Source organism: Astatotilapia calliptera, chromosome 10 (assembly GCF_900246225.1).
Source record: "Astatotilapia calliptera chromosome 10, fAstCal1.2, whole genome shotgun sequence".
NCBI classification, from domain to species: domain Eukaryota; kingdom Metazoa; phylum Chordata; class Actinopteri; order Cichliformes; family Cichlidae; genus Astatotilapia; species Astatotilapia calliptera.
This window is the reverse complement of record NC_039311.1, coordinates 15,272,595-15,292,342: the sequence shown is the minus strand read 5'-3', so window position 1 is coordinate 15,292,342 and position 19,748 is coordinate 15,272,595. Positions and strand designations below refer to the sequence as shown.

The 19,748-nt window shown below is 39.7% G+C and overlaps 1 protein-coding gene across 1 annotated transcript; it reads left to right on the top strand.

Annotated features, from left to right (window-relative positions):
- Positions 1–2,177: 2,177 nt before the first annotated feature.
- Positions 2,178–18,305, top strand: pitpnab (phosphatidylinositol transfer protein, alpha b). The gene is made up of 12 exons (XM_026182439.1): positions 2,178–2,319; positions 7,652–7,682; positions 10,751–10,896; positions 11,960–12,051; positions 12,652–12,659; positions 13,152–13,226; positions 13,603–13,686; positions 13,800–13,877; positions 14,421–14,531; positions 15,380–15,502; positions 16,383–16,465; positions 17,850–18,305. Exons 1-11 carry the CDS (start codon positions 2,303–2,305, stop codon positions 16,428–16,430), a joined length of 813 nt encoding a protein of 270 aa, XP_026038224.1. The 5' UTR covers positions 2,178–2,302; the 3' UTR covers positions 16,431–16,465; positions 17,850–18,305.
- The last annotated feature ends 1,443 nt before the right edge of the window (positions 18,306–19,748 follow it).

Genomic DNA, 19,748 nt, shown 5'->3' with positions numbered 1-19,748 from the left:
GATTTTTTTCTGAGGCAATTTGTTTGGTTGATTGGTTTGAGGAATCTTTAAATGCAAGATGAAAGTCATCCGATGAAGTACTTTCATCAGCACCTTTCATCAAACGTACAGCCTTGCAATCAATTGCTATTCCAAAAAATATTTATTGAGACTGGTTGGAGATTGGCTTTTGATTGTTCTGCAACCACAGCAGGGGTCAGCATTAGGAGCATATTCCTGCACTGGAGCCAGCACCAGAGGAAGAAGGCTGGGTAGATTTTGGCTCATAGTTCTTGTAAACCCTTAATTACAGTTATGTTGTATTAAATTTGGATATACAGCCTAAGATTTAAAAGTAAATAGACTATCTTAAATATTTAAACCAAATCAAAACATAGATACAGTTTCACAAAGCAGGTGACATAATTTGTGGGTGATCGTGGCTCAAGAGTTGGGAGTTTGCCTTGTAATCGGAAGGTTGCCGGTTCGAACCCGGCTTGGACCGTCTCAGTCGTTGTGTCCTTGGGCAAGACACTTCACCTGTTGCCTACTGGTGGTGGTCAGAGGGCCTGGTGGCGCCAGTGTCTGGCAGCCTCACCTCTGTCAGTGTGCCCCAGGGTGGCTGTGGCTACAATGTAGCTTGCCATCACCAGTGTGTGGATGACTGGATGTGTAAAGTGCTTTGGGGTCCTTAGGGACTAGTAAAAGTGATAAATATATAAATACAGGCCATTTACCATAATTTAATGTTTTAAATAAGCCTTTGTGCAGAAAAGTGGCCAAACATTTCCAAACAGAGGAGTTCTGAGCAGTTTTCTCACCAGATGTTCCTAGCATACTCTCACTAAATGTTTCCCTTAACCAGGCCTGGCAGCACTGCCACCTGATACTACACTCTAGCAGATGGTTGTCACTTGACACCTCAGCTCCTCTCACCTGCACGTCACTCATATCTGGGAACTCGGTGTAAAAAAGGCGGTGGACAGACAGACAGATAGATAGATAGATAGATAGATAGATAGATAGATAGATAGATAGATAGATAGATAGATAGATAGATAGATAGATAGATAGATAGATATTACAGGAGGTAAAGGCAATCCCAAGATGACACAGGAATGAGTGGATGCGGGCAGACTGTTACAGATGCGCCATAAATACAGACTCCATCGTTACATAATTTTAGACTCACACATTCGCAATCACATCCCGGTCTTCGGGATGAGGGACTGCATGGATTAGGGATCTGTAATGCCTTGCTTGAAACGTGTGGTCCGAACGCCTCCGGGGTCCTTGAGTGAATTACAGATCAGCCTGTAATTCATGTGAGTTGTCATCGAGTGGGTGTGGAAGAGGATAATCACATCAGATGCAAGGACTCTGTTGGAAAGGGTTTAGAGCTGACGCACCGTGCGTCTGTGCCAGCGGTGATCTCCGTGTCATACTCTGATGATGGTGAATAACTACGCTTCTACGTCATCGTGACAGCGATGACGCAGAGTGTTGCACACCCTTTAGAAAAACGGTTCAGGGAACCTCATTTTGCCCGAATGCCAACATGAGGGTTTTTTTTTAACTGCTTTGGGGTCTGCTGCCTTGGTTGCTAGCACAAAACACATTTCCACCCAATAAAGTCGAATATTATTTTACTCATACATACGTAACGACTCGCACCTGGTGAATTTCCGCTGTTTGTGCAGTGCGCACTTACAGGACAGGGAGGAGAGCCGAATAAAGACAGGTGTGAGGGGTGGGGCATGTTGTCTTCTGGGGACACCAGTCAAAACCCTACTCAGAGGTCAGCGATGCTTTACTGGTTTGTGTGAATAAACTTGGCACGGGTCCCGAGTGATGTTTGTTAATAATATTTGTTGAAAAAGTCTCTAAACGTTTAATGAGCGACGTTTTATGGCTTTTAGACCGCTTAAATGACCGTGCAGCTGGTTTCCTGAGGGTTGACTTACTTTTGTGTTTTTTTTGTTTCAAACACTACCCTATAATATGTTGGTGTCTGTGAGATGTGTTCTGTGGAGTTGTGGCTCTGTGGCACCACCGCAGACCACTCCCATGACGAACCATCGCTTTCTGTGTGTTGTGTTCTCTGCACAGGCCTCGGTGCTCTGCGCGTAACAGCAACGCCGCTCCGCGGCCCCGATCAGGAAGTGAATTTGAAGAAAATAAGCGACTGTGGAGGTAGAATGACATAGGGAGCGGGAGGTGGAAGAGAAGCAAGCGGAAAAAGAAGCGACTAACAGAGGGAAGAATCGACCTGCTTTCTGGACCTGTATTGGGCTGTTATCCCGGGATATACTGCACACAAAAAATGCTTATAAAGGAATAGTAAGTAGGTGTGTGTGCAAGTGAGAGAGTGTTCGAAAAGGTAACGTGTGCGCGTTTGCCTGTCTCCCCCGTCTCCTTTCGCACCGCTGACATTGTGGCCAGTCGCCCGACCGGGAAATTGCAATAGCGCGGCCAGGGTGATGTCGAAACCCCGCACCTGCTCGGTGTCCGTGATCATTTTTCATGCATGCAACACTCTCGCCACCCTGAAGTATTCGCGGAATAAACTGAGAGGGAAATTTAGCGGCAGCTGTAGTTGCATCAGCAGCCGGCGTGGCTGTGCCCTTCACATCCTGCATCACAAGCCATCAGCTGAAATCGGGAGGCTTTCACTGTGGTGGCGAACAGAGTAATTCCCTCCGCTGTAGTGCTAAAATGACGGATGCTCGAGAGGAGCTGAGGGACAAATGGCTGGCGTAAGCCGCGTCGTGCCAGCGTCCATCCCTGTTAGCCGCTGTGGCCATGTTATTGATGCGCGGTGAAGGTGAAACGACCGATGAAGCATTCCAGCATTTGCATCTAGAGGAATGGAGACAGTGAGATGGAGAATGACCCAGGGTGGATGGTTGATTAAGGAGCAGGAGCGGTGGGAGTGGGCAGGTAGAGGAGGTGGGCGCAAAGCTTGGGGGAGAAAAGGGCAAATGGCGAGGTTTTAATGCACCAGTTAGATGTTAGAGGATTTGGCTGCTGGGCCGAAAGGATGCAATGGCACACAGTGTGGTTTTGTGGCTTGAAATGGGGAAAAAAATTAAATTGACAAATTGTTTGAATGCGTTTTTGCGGGCCTCTGTGTAACTGACTGAGGCCTGCTCACTCTTAGCTGGTGGTTAAAATAAGGGCAAGGCCGATGAATGGCAGATGAACTGGGCTGATATTGTCCTTCAAATGGAGAAAATCCTGCACGTTTTAATCATCATTGTCACACAGACAGAATGTTGTTCCTTTATTTCTTTGCTGGTGTCAGTGTGCAGTGTGTATATTAGGTTTTTTGTTCCAGGAAGCTGATGTTCACCTGTTTAAAAAAAAGACACAAAAAAGAACGATGTGTGCTTCCTTTAGGTGTTCTGTGTTTTAGTAGTTTCAATGATATGCATCGCCTTTTAAATAAAAAAAAAATAATCCAAATACATTTGGGCTTTTTTCACATTTTTTATTATAAGCATGTTTGTTGCAATTTTGTGGCAAGGTCAAACCTGAACTGTGTGGCAGAAATATCTAAAAAAAAAAAATTCTGATCAGAGTCTCTCTGTCACTGGTTATTGTCTTGATTTGCCATCACATCCTCTACATTTAATCAATAAATGGCCCAGCACAAAAAGCACAGGATCAGAGTGATGGCATCCTAAAGATCTGAAGTGATTAGGGAGACTCTGGGCCTCAACAGCCAGCCTGGAAATTAATTAAATCAGTCACGATTAAATTCTAAATGTATTTACGCACTGTCAACACTCAAAGATGCTTGTACACGCACATCCACACACAGAGTTACGCACGCCAAGATACCATCATGAGGGTCAGGAGAAAAAGAACAGATCCATGTCCAGTTTCTGTAGTGCTCCTCACCTGAACCACTGACCTACATCACTCATGATCCACTTTTCTTCAGCTTAAGCACTTTGGCAGGTGTACATGCATGTAGCACCTGCTTTAGATTTTAAAAACCTGATTTTTTTTTTTTAATAAAAACCTGATTTGATCAAAGGAATAGAAGCAGGAAAAAGAGGAAGACGGAGGGAAAATAGATAAAGAGGAAAAGAAGAAAAGACGAGCAATGCAGGATGGGTGTTTGTTTTCTAAAGCAACAAAGTGACACCTGATCTTCCTGTCAAGACCATTAGACCAAGGAGACTTGCAGAGAGTAAGAGAAATATACAATCACCGGCCATTTTGTTAGGTACACATTGCTAGTACCAGGCTGGACTCCCTTTTTGCTGTTAGATCAAGGTGCTAGAAAATTTTCTCAGATATTTGGTCCAAATGGGCAAGCTAGCATCTAGGGAAAATTGATACATTAGAGTATCAATTATAGATATCAACAGATATGTGACCTTCTATTATTGATCACACCTAATTGCTGTATTGTCAGAATCAAATTGAATTTAGTTGCCAACTTGTCTCCATTCAATCTTTGACTGGTAGCAGACTGACTCCATCTTATGGTCGGTTTTAGTGACAGCGTTGATGTGCTTGACAGTCTCATTTTGCAGAAAAACATAACTGAAGAGAGATAAGCTTATCTTACTGGATAAAACAAATGTTGACAAGGTTTAACTTTGAGGACATAATTTGCATTTAAAAAGGTGACAAATCATGGCATATGTTATTGGGATACTCAGCGTATGACAAAATGTTAAAAATCACAGTTATATCTTGTTGCAAGTGAAGTATTATGACAATATTGTACTATGGGGTGTCTGGTGAGTCCAGCCTGTAATAGCATCATAGAGTTGCTGGAGATTCGTCAGATGGTCAGGTTGGCTGTGGTGTTTGAATAATGTTCAGATTGTATTCAAATGTGCTAATGAAACATCCCTCACAACATTACACCACTCGTTTGAAGCATTAGATGGATGGATCCATGCTATTATTTTGTTTACGCCAAATTCTGACCATCCCATCCAAATGTTGCAGCAGAAATTGAGATTCATTAGACCAGGCAACATTTTTACAAGCTTATATTGTCCAATTTTGATTAGCCTGTGTGAATTTTTCTTAATTTGAGCGGCTGTAGCCCTTTAGTATTAGACATGGTAACAAATGGTTATTTGAGTCAGTGTTGCCTTCCCATCAGCTCAAAGCAGTCTGGCCATATTCCTTTGACCTCTGGCATTACTACCCCCCCCCCCCCCCCCCCCCACACACACACACACACAGAGAACTGCTGCTCACTGCATTTTCTCTTTTTTTGGACTACTCTCTGTAAACCCCAGGAGATGGTAGTAGGGCAAATTCCCATTATATAGTACTTTCTGAAGTACTCGGACCAGCCCCTCTGACACTAACAACAACGCCACATTCTAACTTACTTCTTTACCTTTTAATTTGATCTTCAACAGATCGCCTTAAATGCGTCCACATGCTTAAATGCATCGATAATCGCCCTGTGCCTGGGTGATGAGATATTTGCATTAACAAACAGCTGAAAAGGTGTATCTAACAAAATGGTCAGTGAGTGTAGAAGAAGCATTATGACTACTACATTTTCTGTTTTTTACACCGACAGTTAAATTTTAATATTTGCCTTAGGCACGCAGATATTTCTTTCACCATTTAAAAAGAGATGAGCAGTAATAATTTTAATGCATCAGAAAAAAACAAAACAATGTAACTGCAACCCTTGTAAACAAAAACAGAACTTATATTGGTAAATTCAAATCTCAAATGTTGTCATTTGACATTAGGGCCAGTCCCTGCCTTCTTTGCAGCATCTGGTCTACCGGTCAGTGTTTGGCTGGGACTCAGAGCCAGATTACACTCAGTGGCGAATGGGATGTAGGATTAAGTGAATTTGGGCATACCTCACACACTCGCAGAACAATCAACAAAGCTGCATACTGTACATGTGCATTCTGTGGTCTGGGATGCAGGAGGCGGTGCAGCATGTTTAAGCTGCTGCTTTATTGTGTGCAATGTAACAGAGCCCAGATGTTGTGTGTGTGTGTGCTTGCATGTTTGTGCAGAATGAGTTTTTGCTAAGATGTTGAATTCTGAATGTGCGTGGGCATCTGTGTAACTGTTAGCGTTGATGGACTGTAAAGTTTTATTTCTCCATACACATCGATGTGCCAGAGTTCTCTAATTGTGACTTTATTCATTATTCTTCATTGTACGCGATCTTTTTAAAAAAAATCAATATAAAATCCAAGAATGGGGTTATTTAATCAAAACAACAGTGCAAAGTTACATGTTGATTAATAAATTAGCATAAAACTATGAACTCATTAATAGATTACTATAATAAAAATAGTAGATTTTTCAGTATAATATAATATATAATATACAAATATTATTGTAGCTTGTAGCTTGTATAATGCAACATGCTATCTCAGCACTCCTAGTTGGATGTCTTATCATTATTTTTTAATGTGTCATTTTATCAATATGAGTGAAATGCAGATTTTGCAGGACAAGTTTGTTGGTGATGTGTGTATGTGGCCGTGTGTTGGGCTTCTGCATTTCCCCAGTGCTTGTTTTAAAACACAGTGATACAACAGAAAAAAATTAGACACAGCAGTTATTGGAAAAGGCAAAACAAAAACAGCAGATGAACCAACAAATGCTGCTTGTATGAGAGAAATCTGATGTCTGTTTATGTGAATTCAAGTGAATTTGACTGTTTTCGTTCACATAGCCCATATAAACATTCGGGGATTTATTTGTAACTAAGCAACAGCAAAAAGATCATGCCTTCTTTTTTTTAATGGTTCAGTGATACGAGGGTCACATTTAAATACATGAAATTTATACTAAATGGGACTTTTAATATTTTATTTTTTTCCAAATGTCTCATATCCATCCACACAAGGATAGATTTGTTAGATTTGTCATTTACTTCATCTTAAAGAATAACTTCTGAACAACTTGTGTTATACGATGAATTGAAGTTTAGCTGCTGTCACATACTTTGTATAGTTCAGTACTGCACATCCAGATAAAGACTATTATCCTTTGCTCACACGGCACAGCAAAAAGGGTGTGTATATGAGAAAAATTGGTATTCCAATAAATATTAAGTTGAATAGTTAAACATGGCTTCTCATGTTGTCAGCTTGACATTTTCACAGAGGAAGTTCATTTCCCGCCAAAGGCACAAGAAAACACCTTTCTGGGGATTTGTACTCAGACAAGTTCAGTGTGCTTTACAAGGGCAGTTAAAAAAAACTCAACAGAGATTCTGAGAAACTTGAATTGTTCCAATGTAGCATGAAAACAGCAAAAGATCTGACTTCACAATAGCAAAATTGTCCATTTCCTATGAGAAAACCCTATGAGGAAACCTGTGGTGACAGTGGGGAGGAAGAACTCACTTTTAAAAGAATGAGCCCAAGTCTCCAACATGCCCCTGAGTCTGTCAGGGGCATGTTGGAGACTTAAGCTTCAACTGTTACATCACAACCAAAAACATTTTGAGTTTTTAGCGCATTAAAAGAAGCATCTTAAACAGTTTAAACAGAATCATCTGGATTTTCATGTCTTTTTTTGTTCATCATATTTGGTGTGAATGGAACTGTGCTGCATGTCTGCCCATTGTTCAGTATACATTACAAGCACGAGTTCAGGAGTTTTAGTGTAACATTTTGAGTAATTTCACGTATTCTTCCCTCTTTTCCAGTCGAGTGATTCTTCCTATTTCCGTGGAAGAGGTAAGTGCTATCTCAGTATATTTCAATGTGTGTAAGTGTCTCTGTGTGTTAGCGAGATTTGCTCAAGGCTCAGCCCATGTTATCTGATTTTTTTTTTTTTTTTTTAGCTCTGTTTCCTCAGAAGCTGTGTCAGTAAAGCTCCTCTTCTTTGGATTGTTTTGTGTGTTTACATTTTTGATGCCCACATGTTCTAACACATTTTTCATATATCCACACACATCCAGCCTGCATAGGAAAATCCAGCTTAAGAGAATCTCTTATCTTAGATAGACCATTGAATCCACACAGTATTTCACTGTCCTTACACTCTGTGTCTGTGTCCATCTGTCGTGTCTTGTCATCACTTCCATTGCAGTCTGCCTGTCTATTCAGGCCTGCATTGTAAATGAGTCACCTGAAACTGCTTCCATGACATCATGCTTACCCCCCACCTCCTTTTTCCTCTGCCTTTATATTTTTGGAAAATTAAAGCAGTCTAATCTACTTTTGCTAGAGACCTATGACTAATACTGCGCATTTATTACAAAATATTTAAATACATTTAAATCACTTAATCTTACTGTAGCTTAAAGCATCGGTGTGAAGCACCAGTGCGTGCTCAGACGCTGCAGTGTGCCACATAAACGCCAGATCAGTCACAGGAATTCAAGAATTCAAATCGGAGACTTGACCAAATCATACTGTTTCATATTTTCGTTTAAAATCAAAACCACGAAGCAGTGGAATGAGAAATAAGTAATGCTGATTTCCTCCGAAGGCGTTTTCAGATTTAAATGTTTCTTCTCTTAACTGTGTCTGTTTGTAGACATTATCTTATTATCTCCAATTATATCTCTTAATAATCAGGCAGATTTCCTCTAAAGCACAAGAAGTGGACACTGTGTCACAAGCAGATGCTGAAAAAGTACTGAAAAGGAAATATTTGAGTTAAATGTGACAAACCTAATCCTAAAGACAGTTAACCAACTGAATCACATCCCTCGAGCATGTCTGTTTCCTTCTCTAAATTCAGACTCTCTGAAACAGCAGTCTTCAGTTATTTGCCATTTCACTGAGTGAAACAGTGGTTTTTTTTTTCAGTGAGACTACTGACTGTCAGAGCCTGGTGGTGGTAAAACCTCCCTGAAGAGTTTTGCTGAAATTGAATTTCCTGTCTGCTAACTTCTTGCCAAGGGCCACCGTTTAAGATAAAGCTTATCAGTACTTTATTTGCATGAAAAGTAGAAAGTTCTGGCGTAACTGGACAAAGACTGATCCCACAAGGCAAGGTCGAGTTATAATTGTCCAACGCTGTTACCCAGGAGGCTTTGCTGTTCCTGCATCCCGTTTTTTCAGTGGGTAGCTACAGTATCCATGCCTGTTCAGAGGGAACCGTCTCCAGTGTCCATTTGGCTTTCCAGTTATTTTGGTTTGTTTGTTTTCTTCTCAGCAGATGTGTCTAGTCATTGAATAAACTCTAAGAAGCAATCATGGTCACACTCACTGCTTATTTAGAAAATGTAATAGTTTGCATATTTCAAGAAGGTCAATTAAACCTCTGTGGCTCATTTCATCTTTTTTTTTATTGCGGCTGCTGTTGCAGAGTAATCCTTTTTTTCCAGATGAACAAAACCAACTTTCTGAAATCTAAAACATCTGGCAGTCACAACTCATCACTATGTTTTTGCACTGAACAGAGTGATCTGTGGGTACCTAAAGATGAATCCACCCCCACATGCTGGTCTTGTTACACTCAGCAGAACTAGTGCTGCGAGATGAACCAAACTTATCTTTAAACATTTGGCTTCCATTCACCATCCCCATTCATTTCATAGCTCCTGCTCTAATTATACGAGGTATCTAAAATTACTACCTAAGTCATGACTTGCCTAAGGCCTCTCACTGGACTACCAACACCAAATTTCAGAGAAGGCTCATCTTTGAGCTACAAAATGTACCGAAGACAGACAAATCATTTGATAAGGGAGAAAACTGAAAGTTGTTGACTACATAAAAATGTAATATAAAGTGCAATGTTTTAATGTTAAAAAGTCAATTTACTAAATTTACTATTTACTAGCTTTAGAGCCAGGCAGAGGCAGGAATTTTGCTGTTGATTTACTGTACACCAACATTCACTGCCTGAAAGTGAAGTGAGATCTTGTCTACCATGCTCACTTAAGGTTCATGGAGTGACAGGAGAGCATTAGATTACCACTTGACTCCATCGTGAGATGTTCTGTCAAGCTTAGTTATTTCTGTGCCCTATAAATGTATGTATATGTATACAAACGTGCCGTGGCAGGCGCAGCATATTTCTTCAGCCTAAGCATGAGTTTTTGTTGAGATTACCGCAGATTGTCAAATCCTCTTTGTTTCCTGCTTGCCAGGTTTTGCTGACCGCAAGAGAAACTTGCATTGTGTGTAAACACATAATCAGCGTTTTCATCATTTGAATTTAGTGAATGACACAGAAGTGCAGGAAGTCATACCTGGCAACGTCTTAATACAAAGAATAACTTTTATATGTCTCCTGTTAAAAGGTCAGAATACATAATAAATCAACTTGTCCCATCGTTGCGATGTTGTAAGCGTGTCTGCGTTCTGGTCCAGCTTTGTGCAGAGGTTATATGTGGATTAGAGGTGATTAAAAAATGAAAGAGCCATTGTCCTGTGCTTAAACAATCACATGCATACTTGGGATCAGGGAGAGGGGGGTGAGATGAAGACAGAGGCGTGAGACTGAGAAGTCGTGAAAGAGAAAAACAGTCGGGTGCGACATAAAAGTAGACAGGATGAAAATAAAATGTGGAGAGCAAGCATAAGTATATGGGAGATTATGAGAATTCAGGAAGAAGGAGAGGAATATGGAGCAATCAAGGAAAAGAGCCAAAGAAAAAGATGAAATGCACATGAAAAAATATACCTGTGTTTCACTGCGAAAGCGCTCTCATCTGGGTAATAATACATTGTAACTTCAGCATGTGTTCTTTTAAGGTAGACTTGAGAGGAAGTAGCTTTTTATTTGTCCCTTTAAGCCATGTTTTTACATCAATCCAACTATTTTTATATATTTTTGTTTTTTCCAGTACCAGGTTGGCCAGCTGTACTCTGTGGCTGAGGCCAGTAAGAATGAGACGGGTGGAGGAGAAGGAGTGGAGGTGCTAAAAAATGAACCCTATGAGAAAGATGGAGAGAAGGGACAGTACACACACAAAATATACCATTTGCAGAGGTAAGTATTTGTACAACAGGTTTGCAGTGTCAGACGATGCAGAAGAAGAATCTTGCATTCGATTCATTCATTTTTCTATTTCATATATTTGTACGTCTATTATCCCGTTACTTCAAAGTCTTAATTATATTTACTTCAGCTTCATTATATAAAGCAGCAGTTAACAACAAGGACACCATCAAGAGCCCTAATAATCTGATGATACCCTATGAGCAAACTCTTGGTGACAGTGGAGAGGAAAAATTCCCTTTTAGAAGGAAGAGCTGTCTGGCAGAACCAGACTTAGGGATCGATTGGAGAGGAAAGAGAGTGCATAAAATAGTAACACAGCATAGCATGCAAACTGGCAAATAAACACTTGGGCAGTGGAGACATAATCAGTCAATTATAGCAACACTTAGCACTTCCCACCCCAGAGAATATTTCTCGTGAATCCCAAGTGGGAGCTGGTTTCACAGGAGAGAAGCCTGATAGCTGAAGGCTCTGCTTCTTATTCTACCATAGTAAGCCTGCACTCTGACAGTGGGATGCTTTACTGGGATAATGTTTTACTATGAGGTCTTTAACATTTGGCATGATCATTCGGAACTTAGTTTGTTTAGAAGGAGAAATTTGATCTCTCATTCCAGTCCATGTTAGCACTGTCACTGCAGTGTTTTGGATCAGCTGAAGGCTTTCCAAGAAGCTTTTAGGAAAACCTGATAGTAAGGTTGGGGTTCTGGACTGTTTGTTAACCTACAAAGATCTAAATATGCTGATAGCACACTGATGCATGTAAGTAAGCTACCAGAAGCAACCACATGTAGTTTCTGCCTATCAAGGTTTTAGTGCTTTTGTTGCTTTAGATCTTTATAGTGGGCATTCATATGTATTATAGCTATTCATGTTTATATTGCAAAGCTAAATCTAAAGCTTAATATAAAGGACTTGGTCAGGTAAAGGAAGGTTTTGCTGTGATGCTTAAGACCTCCAATATGAGAACTTATAATGAAGTTAAATAACTGAAATAAAAATGCTTTAAAATTAACTAGGCTTGTTTTCTCTTCACTCCTCTGCCCTGCAGTAAAGTGCCATCATTCGTCAGAATGTTGGCTCCAGCTTCAGCTCTCAATATCCACGAGAAAGCCTGGAACGCGTACCCATACTGTCGCACAGGTACGACACACATACACGCAGAGACACTTTATACCAGCACACAAAATGCTTAATCTCTGTGCTTTTGGTAATATTCATCACATAAAATACAGATTTGATTTGTGACATTTATCAGAATCACGTGTTTTTGTAGCTCAGGGATGCCTCGCTCAGTGGATTTTATTTGTGAAAGAAATATACCTTTTTTTTTGTTTAATAGGGGTTTAAGATAACTGATTTAAATAATGGCGCACACTCTTGCTAACTGTGTGTCTCTGGGTCTTTGTCACCTTGAAAGAGTAGCTGAATAATTTACTGTATGCCCAGAGAGAAGAGCCGTGCAATCACTCGAGCCTTTCAGGCTGAGATCACACACAGCCTGCCAGTTGCCAGACAGCCATCTGTCACACAAACACACAGAACAGGCAAAGGCACAACCTGTACCTACACACACACACACTGACAACTGGTGTTTAACAATTCCTCGTGACATCTGTACATTGTCCAATACTGTTAATGCGTATTGGTAGTGTTTCGTAGTGTTTTCAAATGTTCCTCAACTCAACTATTCTTGTGTTTCTCTCTGTCTGCTCCTGCGCTGTCTGCCATCGGGCTCTGCAGTCATCACTGTAAGTATGCGTGTTTACTTTGGAAATCGTGTGCGTTGACACAAAAGACACCTCAAACCTTGATGCTGAGAGAGAGAGAGCGAGTTAACCTGAAAGTTGAGAAAGACATGTGATCTATTTCAGTGGTGAAGCAGCAGGCGTAGTCAGACACCATTACTTTGTGTGTGCTTCATGTATTACTCAAGCTATGGGGACCTAAATCTGTTCACACAATATGGAGATGTGTTCTTCTATTGGGGCGGGGGGCTCCCTATTACAGAAATCATTAAAAACTTTGATGAGGACATTTTTGTTAAGGTTAAGTTTAGAAATGTTTAATTATGATTAAGGTGATTAGGGTTACAGTAAGTTAATGTAATGTCCTCTTAAGTCCTGGATACACAGCTGTATGCGCTGGTGTGTGTGTGTATGAGAACAGGAGTTAGGTGATATTTTAAGATCCTTTGCTTACTCTTCCTGTTTCACTCAATTTTACTTGTGTTTTCTCTGCAGAATGAGTATATGAAAGATAACTTCTTGATCAAGATTGAGACATGGCACAAACCTGACATGGGACACCTTGAAAATGTAATTATTAATGGCAATAATGACCTTTGGTGCTACATGCAGCAAGTTGAATGTCCATATTTTGAGTGGAAACAATGCAGATGGCACAAATGTGGTTGGGTTTTTTTTTACAAAATGTTTAATTTATCGATGGTGAGGTTTATAGTCTATTTTCCTCTCCTTGTGGTTGTGTTTTCTGTTGTTTAGTGGTTTCCTAATCAAAATCTGCTTCATAATTCTTATTTGAAATCCAAATTGCATCCCCCTTTTGTAGGTGCTCATATTTACTGGGACAGTGCTACTATACATGCATAAATGTAAATGTTATGTTATTAAAAAGCTATTTTATTGCCTTCAGACACAGTATCTAGTTTTGTTCTCTCTGTCTCTGTTTCAGGTACACGGTTTGGATGCCGAAACCTGGAAGAAAGTGGATGTAGTCTATATTGATATTGCAGACAGAAGCCAAGTGGAACCAAAGGTGAAAACATCACCTTAAAATCAATGAGACCATCACAGCATCTAGCTTTCATACTTACGTGTCACCTTATACATGTTGTTTATTGTTGGGGGGCTTTTGCCATTTTTCTTCAGGATTACAAGCCTGAAGAAGATCCTTGCAAGTTCAAGTCAGTGAAGACAGGACGAGGACCTCTAGGACCAGACTGGAAGGTGCAGCTTTTTTGTTGTAAACATCTCAGTAGGCAGAGGCACATTTTTCAACCACTTTAATGTTAATCACTGATGTGCAAAATACAAAATATATTTGCACTGATACTTGTTGCTTAGTAACTATGATGTTTAGCCAGTGATGCCTGATCTGTGCAGAACAAAATTTGGTCATATGCAGCAATATAATGTAGCCACAGCTGCTTCTAAGGACATTAGGGTCCTGTCTTTTATCAGTTTTTCCTGAGTGGTTTTATTTAGTTGAATGGTTTTAGAAGCCAGCCCTTATTTACAGTTAGTATATATTATAGTGGATTTTTTAATCAATACTTTTAGTTTTAGAGCCTTTTTATTATTGTCAAAAGGTGTTGGAGAAAATCAGGAGAAGTGATGACCTCTGGATTTCTAAAACATTATTTATAGCCCTCAGTGTATCTTTATTGATTAAATATTAGTTGAATAGAGGCAAAGGTCCAGACATACAGATGTGTTATGCCTGAGGAACATTTGGTAACGTAAAAAAAGAATGTGTTTATGTACTTGCAGAAGGAACTGCCTAACAAGAAAGACTGCCCACACATGTGTGCCTACAAGCTGGTCACTGTCAAATTCAAGTGGTGGGGCCTGCAAAATAAAGTGGAGAATTTCATTCAAAAGGTTTGTTGAGAGGTTTTTTGTTTTATTTGCTTTTTACCTTATTATCATTTTGACACAACCAGGAAGCTACAGGTGATGGCCTGCTACTGAGGAGGGTTTATTGATAAAAAAAGTCATTTACATTGTTTATCCTGCGGGACATATCCTTTTTTTCCTTCCTTGACAATATCTGTTAATGGCTGTTGCACCACGGTGTGTTATCCTTTGCACACATACAGTAAATCCTGACCGCTTGAGGTAGTAATGGAAAAAGGCACCACTCACTATCATGTCTTGACGCATGCTCATTCATCCAGGTAAATAAATACCAAAAGACTGATTCTGTTCACCTTGATGAAGCATTTTTAGTGGGAGGAATGGTACTCCGTGAATTGTACTTATGGCCATTGATCCATGGTCATTGATCAGTGGAATTTGATCAGTGGTTGTCTGTGAAGGTTCTCAGTCAGAAGGTTGATCAGTGGTTGTTGATCAATGGTCATTACAATTTGCTTATTAATGATCAAGAAACTGACCTCACAGCCCATTGTTCCTTCAGTGGTGCTGGTTTCAGTCGTTATGCAAATGTACTGTTTATAAGATCAGGGAAACCTGCAGTCAGCTCAGACTGAAGAAGTCACTTGAATGAGTGATGAAATGTTTCTCCCAATGAAAACTCTACATCCAGATGAACAGAATCAACCTTTTGGGACTAACTATCATGTTCCACATGTAAGCTGCCAGGCTCTCCGCGATAAACGGGGTAAAAGATTGGAAACAGGATGAAATTACACATCTCTTACGTTAAGAAATCCAGCTCCTTTAACTAATCCATAACTTTTCTCTTTATTGTTTCTGTTGTCTCACAGCAAGAGAAGCGTTTGTTCACTAATTTTCACCGCCAGCTGTTCTGCTGGATTGACAAATGGATTGAACTGAACATGGAAGACATACGTCGCATGGAGGAGCAGACACGTAGGGAGCTGGATGAGGTAAGCCAGGCAAGATTAAATTGAACTTGATACAGTGTATCTTTTAATGTTTTCTACCACATACCAACAGTTCGTTTTCCCCTATCACCTCCTGCAATTCTTCTGTGGGGACACAGAAGCGTTCTTAGGGCAGCCATGAGACATGGTCGATCTGGCGTGTTCTGGGTCTGCTGCACAGTTTTCTTCTAATTGGGAAAAGACCTTGACTGTCTCTTTTCGATGTAGAGTTCCTCTACATGTAGTCTCTCTTAGTCCCTCTCATAGGATGATCACAGACACCCCTTAAAGCAAGCTAGTTTATGCTGCTTGTGTATTATTCTTTTGACCAGGATCAACCAGTAGATATGTAGCTTTGCATCCGTCATCAAAACAACAGACCTGTACAGCACTCAGCTGTTGTACTGGTGCTGTACCAGATTTGCCTGTCATTCTGTCTCACTCATGAACAAGCCCAAGAGGTACTTGAACCCCTCCACTTAAGATGACACCTTAATCCCAATCTAGAACAGGAAACCCAATCTTTTCAGGCTGAAAACCATGACCTCAGTCTTAAAAGTGCTTATTCCCTGCTATTTAACACTTAGTACAGACCAGGTCAAGGCCATGCCACAGTTTGATGAAGCCAACACCATGTAAACACCTTGTTATAAGTAAGGCTATGATTGTAGTCCTTTGCAGACACACACACAGACAGCTGTGGAGCAGACAGACATACTTTATTATACTACTTCTGTCTGCTTGGAAGATGCAGTTCTTTCATATGCAGCAGCTCAACTTCTGCGTATTTCACACACATATTTCGTTGCCTTGAAATGTTGTGATTACTAGACACTAAAGCAAACAATTAAAAATTTATTGTGTGATTTTTCTCTTTTGTCAGATGAGAGTGAAGGACCCTGTGAAAGGGATGGTCGCTCTAGAGGACTGAGGCTGTATTGGACCGTGAATGCTGCTGCTCATCAGGTGAAGTTATTTTTGTCCTTTGTGTGATTGTAAATTAGTGCCATGACATGTTAATTGGAATACTGAATTTTTTTCCCCAGTCTAGCTGCTCATTGTAATTTCCCAAATCCAAGGTGATGTGTTCAAATTGTTTGCGTTGTTTGACCAGAAACCTCAGTGTTTTTTTTCTTCCGTAGTTAAGAAATTAATCAATTAGCAAAACCTTTGTCTTGTTTTAAGCTAAACCTTAGTGTCCAAGAGCCCTTTAAATGATCTCAGATATCAGTTACAGTGTATAAGTAACAAGAAATTGCAGCCAGTGAATGAAGTTATATGGTTATTAGGGATCACAAATGTTGGATTATTGAATCTAAAACAGCAGAATGTGACCTTAATAAGTCGCCAATTAACACATTTAACAGGCTTTTTTGTTGCTAAATTCTTCACTCTGATTATCGGCTAGTTCACATGCATGTTGTTGCTGGAAATGAGGTTCACAAGAGCAGGCACGCTTGAATTCTGAGTACATTTGAGAAAAGCATCCAACTAAATTTACATATATATTTAGTTACATGCTAACTAAATAGTATGCTTTTAGCATGCCACTAACTGCATGCAATTTATTTTAGCATGCAATAAACAATAAAGCAGAGGTGTGGACTCCAGTCACATGACTTGGACTTGAGTCAGACTCGAGTCATTACTTTTATGACTTTAGACTTGACTTGAAAAAATGTTCTAAGACTTGTGACTTGACTTGGACTTTTACACCAGTGACCTGGGACTTGAATTGGACTTGAACCGGTTTACTTGAAAAGGCTTGATATTTCACCCCAAATCTAAAATTTAACACGCATATTATGTAGAAAGTGTGCGCCATTAATTCAGTTCATTCATTCATTTATTCAAACCACACTCCATACGTATGTGTGCATGAGCTGTAGCACAGCCAATCAAATTAACCAGATTTTTTTTAAGAAGGAAAAAAAAACGCTCAAAAATGCTGCAAGGAGTTATTTTTTTTCAGGTACATAAATTATGAAGTAGTCAACACAAAACCGAAATGCAATATGCAAAACATGCAAGAAGAGAATCACAGAATCACAGACAGAGATGGAACAACTTCTTTTTTTTTTTAAAGACTCAAAAGGACTTGAAATTCAAAGTTTCAGACTTGTGACTTTACTCGGACTTTTACACCAGTGACTTGAGACTTGACTCTGACTTGCCTGACATTACTTGAGACTTGACTTGTGACTTGAGGATAAAGACTTGAGACTTACTTGAGACTTGCAAAACAATGACTTGGTCCCACCTCTGCAAATCAAGGAAATTAATTGTTTTTTAGGCAATTAAAAAAAGCAGACAATGTAAGTGATGACTGTCTTTCTGTCTTCTCTTTTAGATCAGAATATCCAGACACCAGCGGATTCACATCCTCCTTTTGTCTCAACTGACGCAACATCCGACCGGCCGGTCCAAAGCCCACCTCTTGCAGTCCAATTTGGTTTCAGGGACCTGGACCCAGTAAACTTCCAGTTTTCAGCTGATGTTCTCCGTCCTTCCCTCCTCTCACACTCATCTGTACTTTTGGTTTCTTTTTTTGATCTAGTGTCCCCATGTTAATTGCTCTGAGGCCTCCAGTAGCAAAATTATAGATCTTGTCAGTCAGTCCTCTCTTTCTGTCTAAATTGTTCTAAACTACAGAGAATAGTGTCATTTATCTCTGCAATTTAGGATTTATTTCTATTTAGGATATCCCAGTAGTGTATATATAAAGTATATCGGAGAGTTGAATAATTGTACTGAAGTACATATATATGTGTATATACATATATATATATATATATATTAAAAAAAAACAAGATTTTTAAAATGATTCAGTACATTTTCTGAGTGGATGTTTATTTTTTTCCAGATCAAGCCAAGCTGTATGCTCAGTGCTGTGTTGCTTGTTTGATCCTTTAATTTCTTCTTTTTTTGTCATTGTATCTCCTTTTCTCCATTTGTGTCATGCAGTGTTTCCCTTTCTTATTGAAATCGATTTGCAAATCTACAAATCCCAGCTGCAAGGTTGGGATTGTGCTAAGAGTTTTGTGTTATCTCTGCTATAAATCTGACCTAACAGATACGATTTTTGCCCCCGTAAAGATGTTGACAAGTTCATTAGCTTTTCTGCTGCTTTGTGAATGTGTGTTTGCATATATATATATATATATATATATATGTGTGTGTGTGTGTGTGTGGTTGTGGCAGGGCTTAGTGGTGTGTGTCTTTGTAACATTGCTAGGTCACCAAGTTTTTCAGCTGTATTTTTCATGCCTCTTTCAGCAGATCCTCCCCAGTTTCATTTGGCTGTTCGGGGTGCTCGAAATTGCCGTAATTGAAGATTGTGTCTGAATAAGTATAGAGTAATGCATATAAATAGAAATACAGAGAGAGCAAAAGCTGAGAGGGGTGCTGGTAAAATGTGTCACCCTGCAAAATAAAAAATATAGAGCAGACAACTGGAACAGTCATAAACAAGTGTAGGCCTGTGTCTTTTTTTATTCTTCTGTTGGTGACCTGTGCTGTCATTCTGCATCAGGTCTTGCCTTGTCATCCGTTGTGTCATCTTCAGTGGATAAATGGTGTTATCCAGCAATAGCAATAACTATCATGACACACTGGTCTCTCCTTGGTCATTGCAGTTTTAGTAAACTGGAGCGCCTCAACTCAAGAGGGCTCAAGTTGCTTACTCATCATTAAATTCCATGTTTATTGTCTTTGCATGGGTTGATTTCTCTTGTGGGATCTAAAGGTTGCTATTTAAATTTGTGTTTTGTTTTGGAGGGGATTTTTCTGGGTGTATGCATGAGTGTGAATGTGTCATGCAGGGTAGTGAGTGTCTTTGTAGAAAGTTGATCCTAGTTACAAACAAGGAACAAATTAAGCTACAGCGGGCACTATTTTGTTTTTCTTCTTGCTGGTGTTTGTTTGGCCTCCTTTGCCTTCCTTCCGTCCTGTCATCTACTTCACATCCTGCACATGTTTTAACAGTATGGAAAGCTTAAAGAGAAAGCAACAGGTAACGAGACAAGAAAATGATTATGGACATTTTGCACTAACAAGCTAATATTAGTTCATGTAAAATAATTTAGAAACTTTAAAAAAATAGATAAATAAAGCCTATTTTTTGTAGTTTATGCACAATCATTACTAAAGTACAATAATGCATACTTACTGAATTTTGTAGTATAAATATCAATTTCACTATTGGGTTTTTCATTTGCAATTACTAAATAAACATGGTATCGATCAAGTA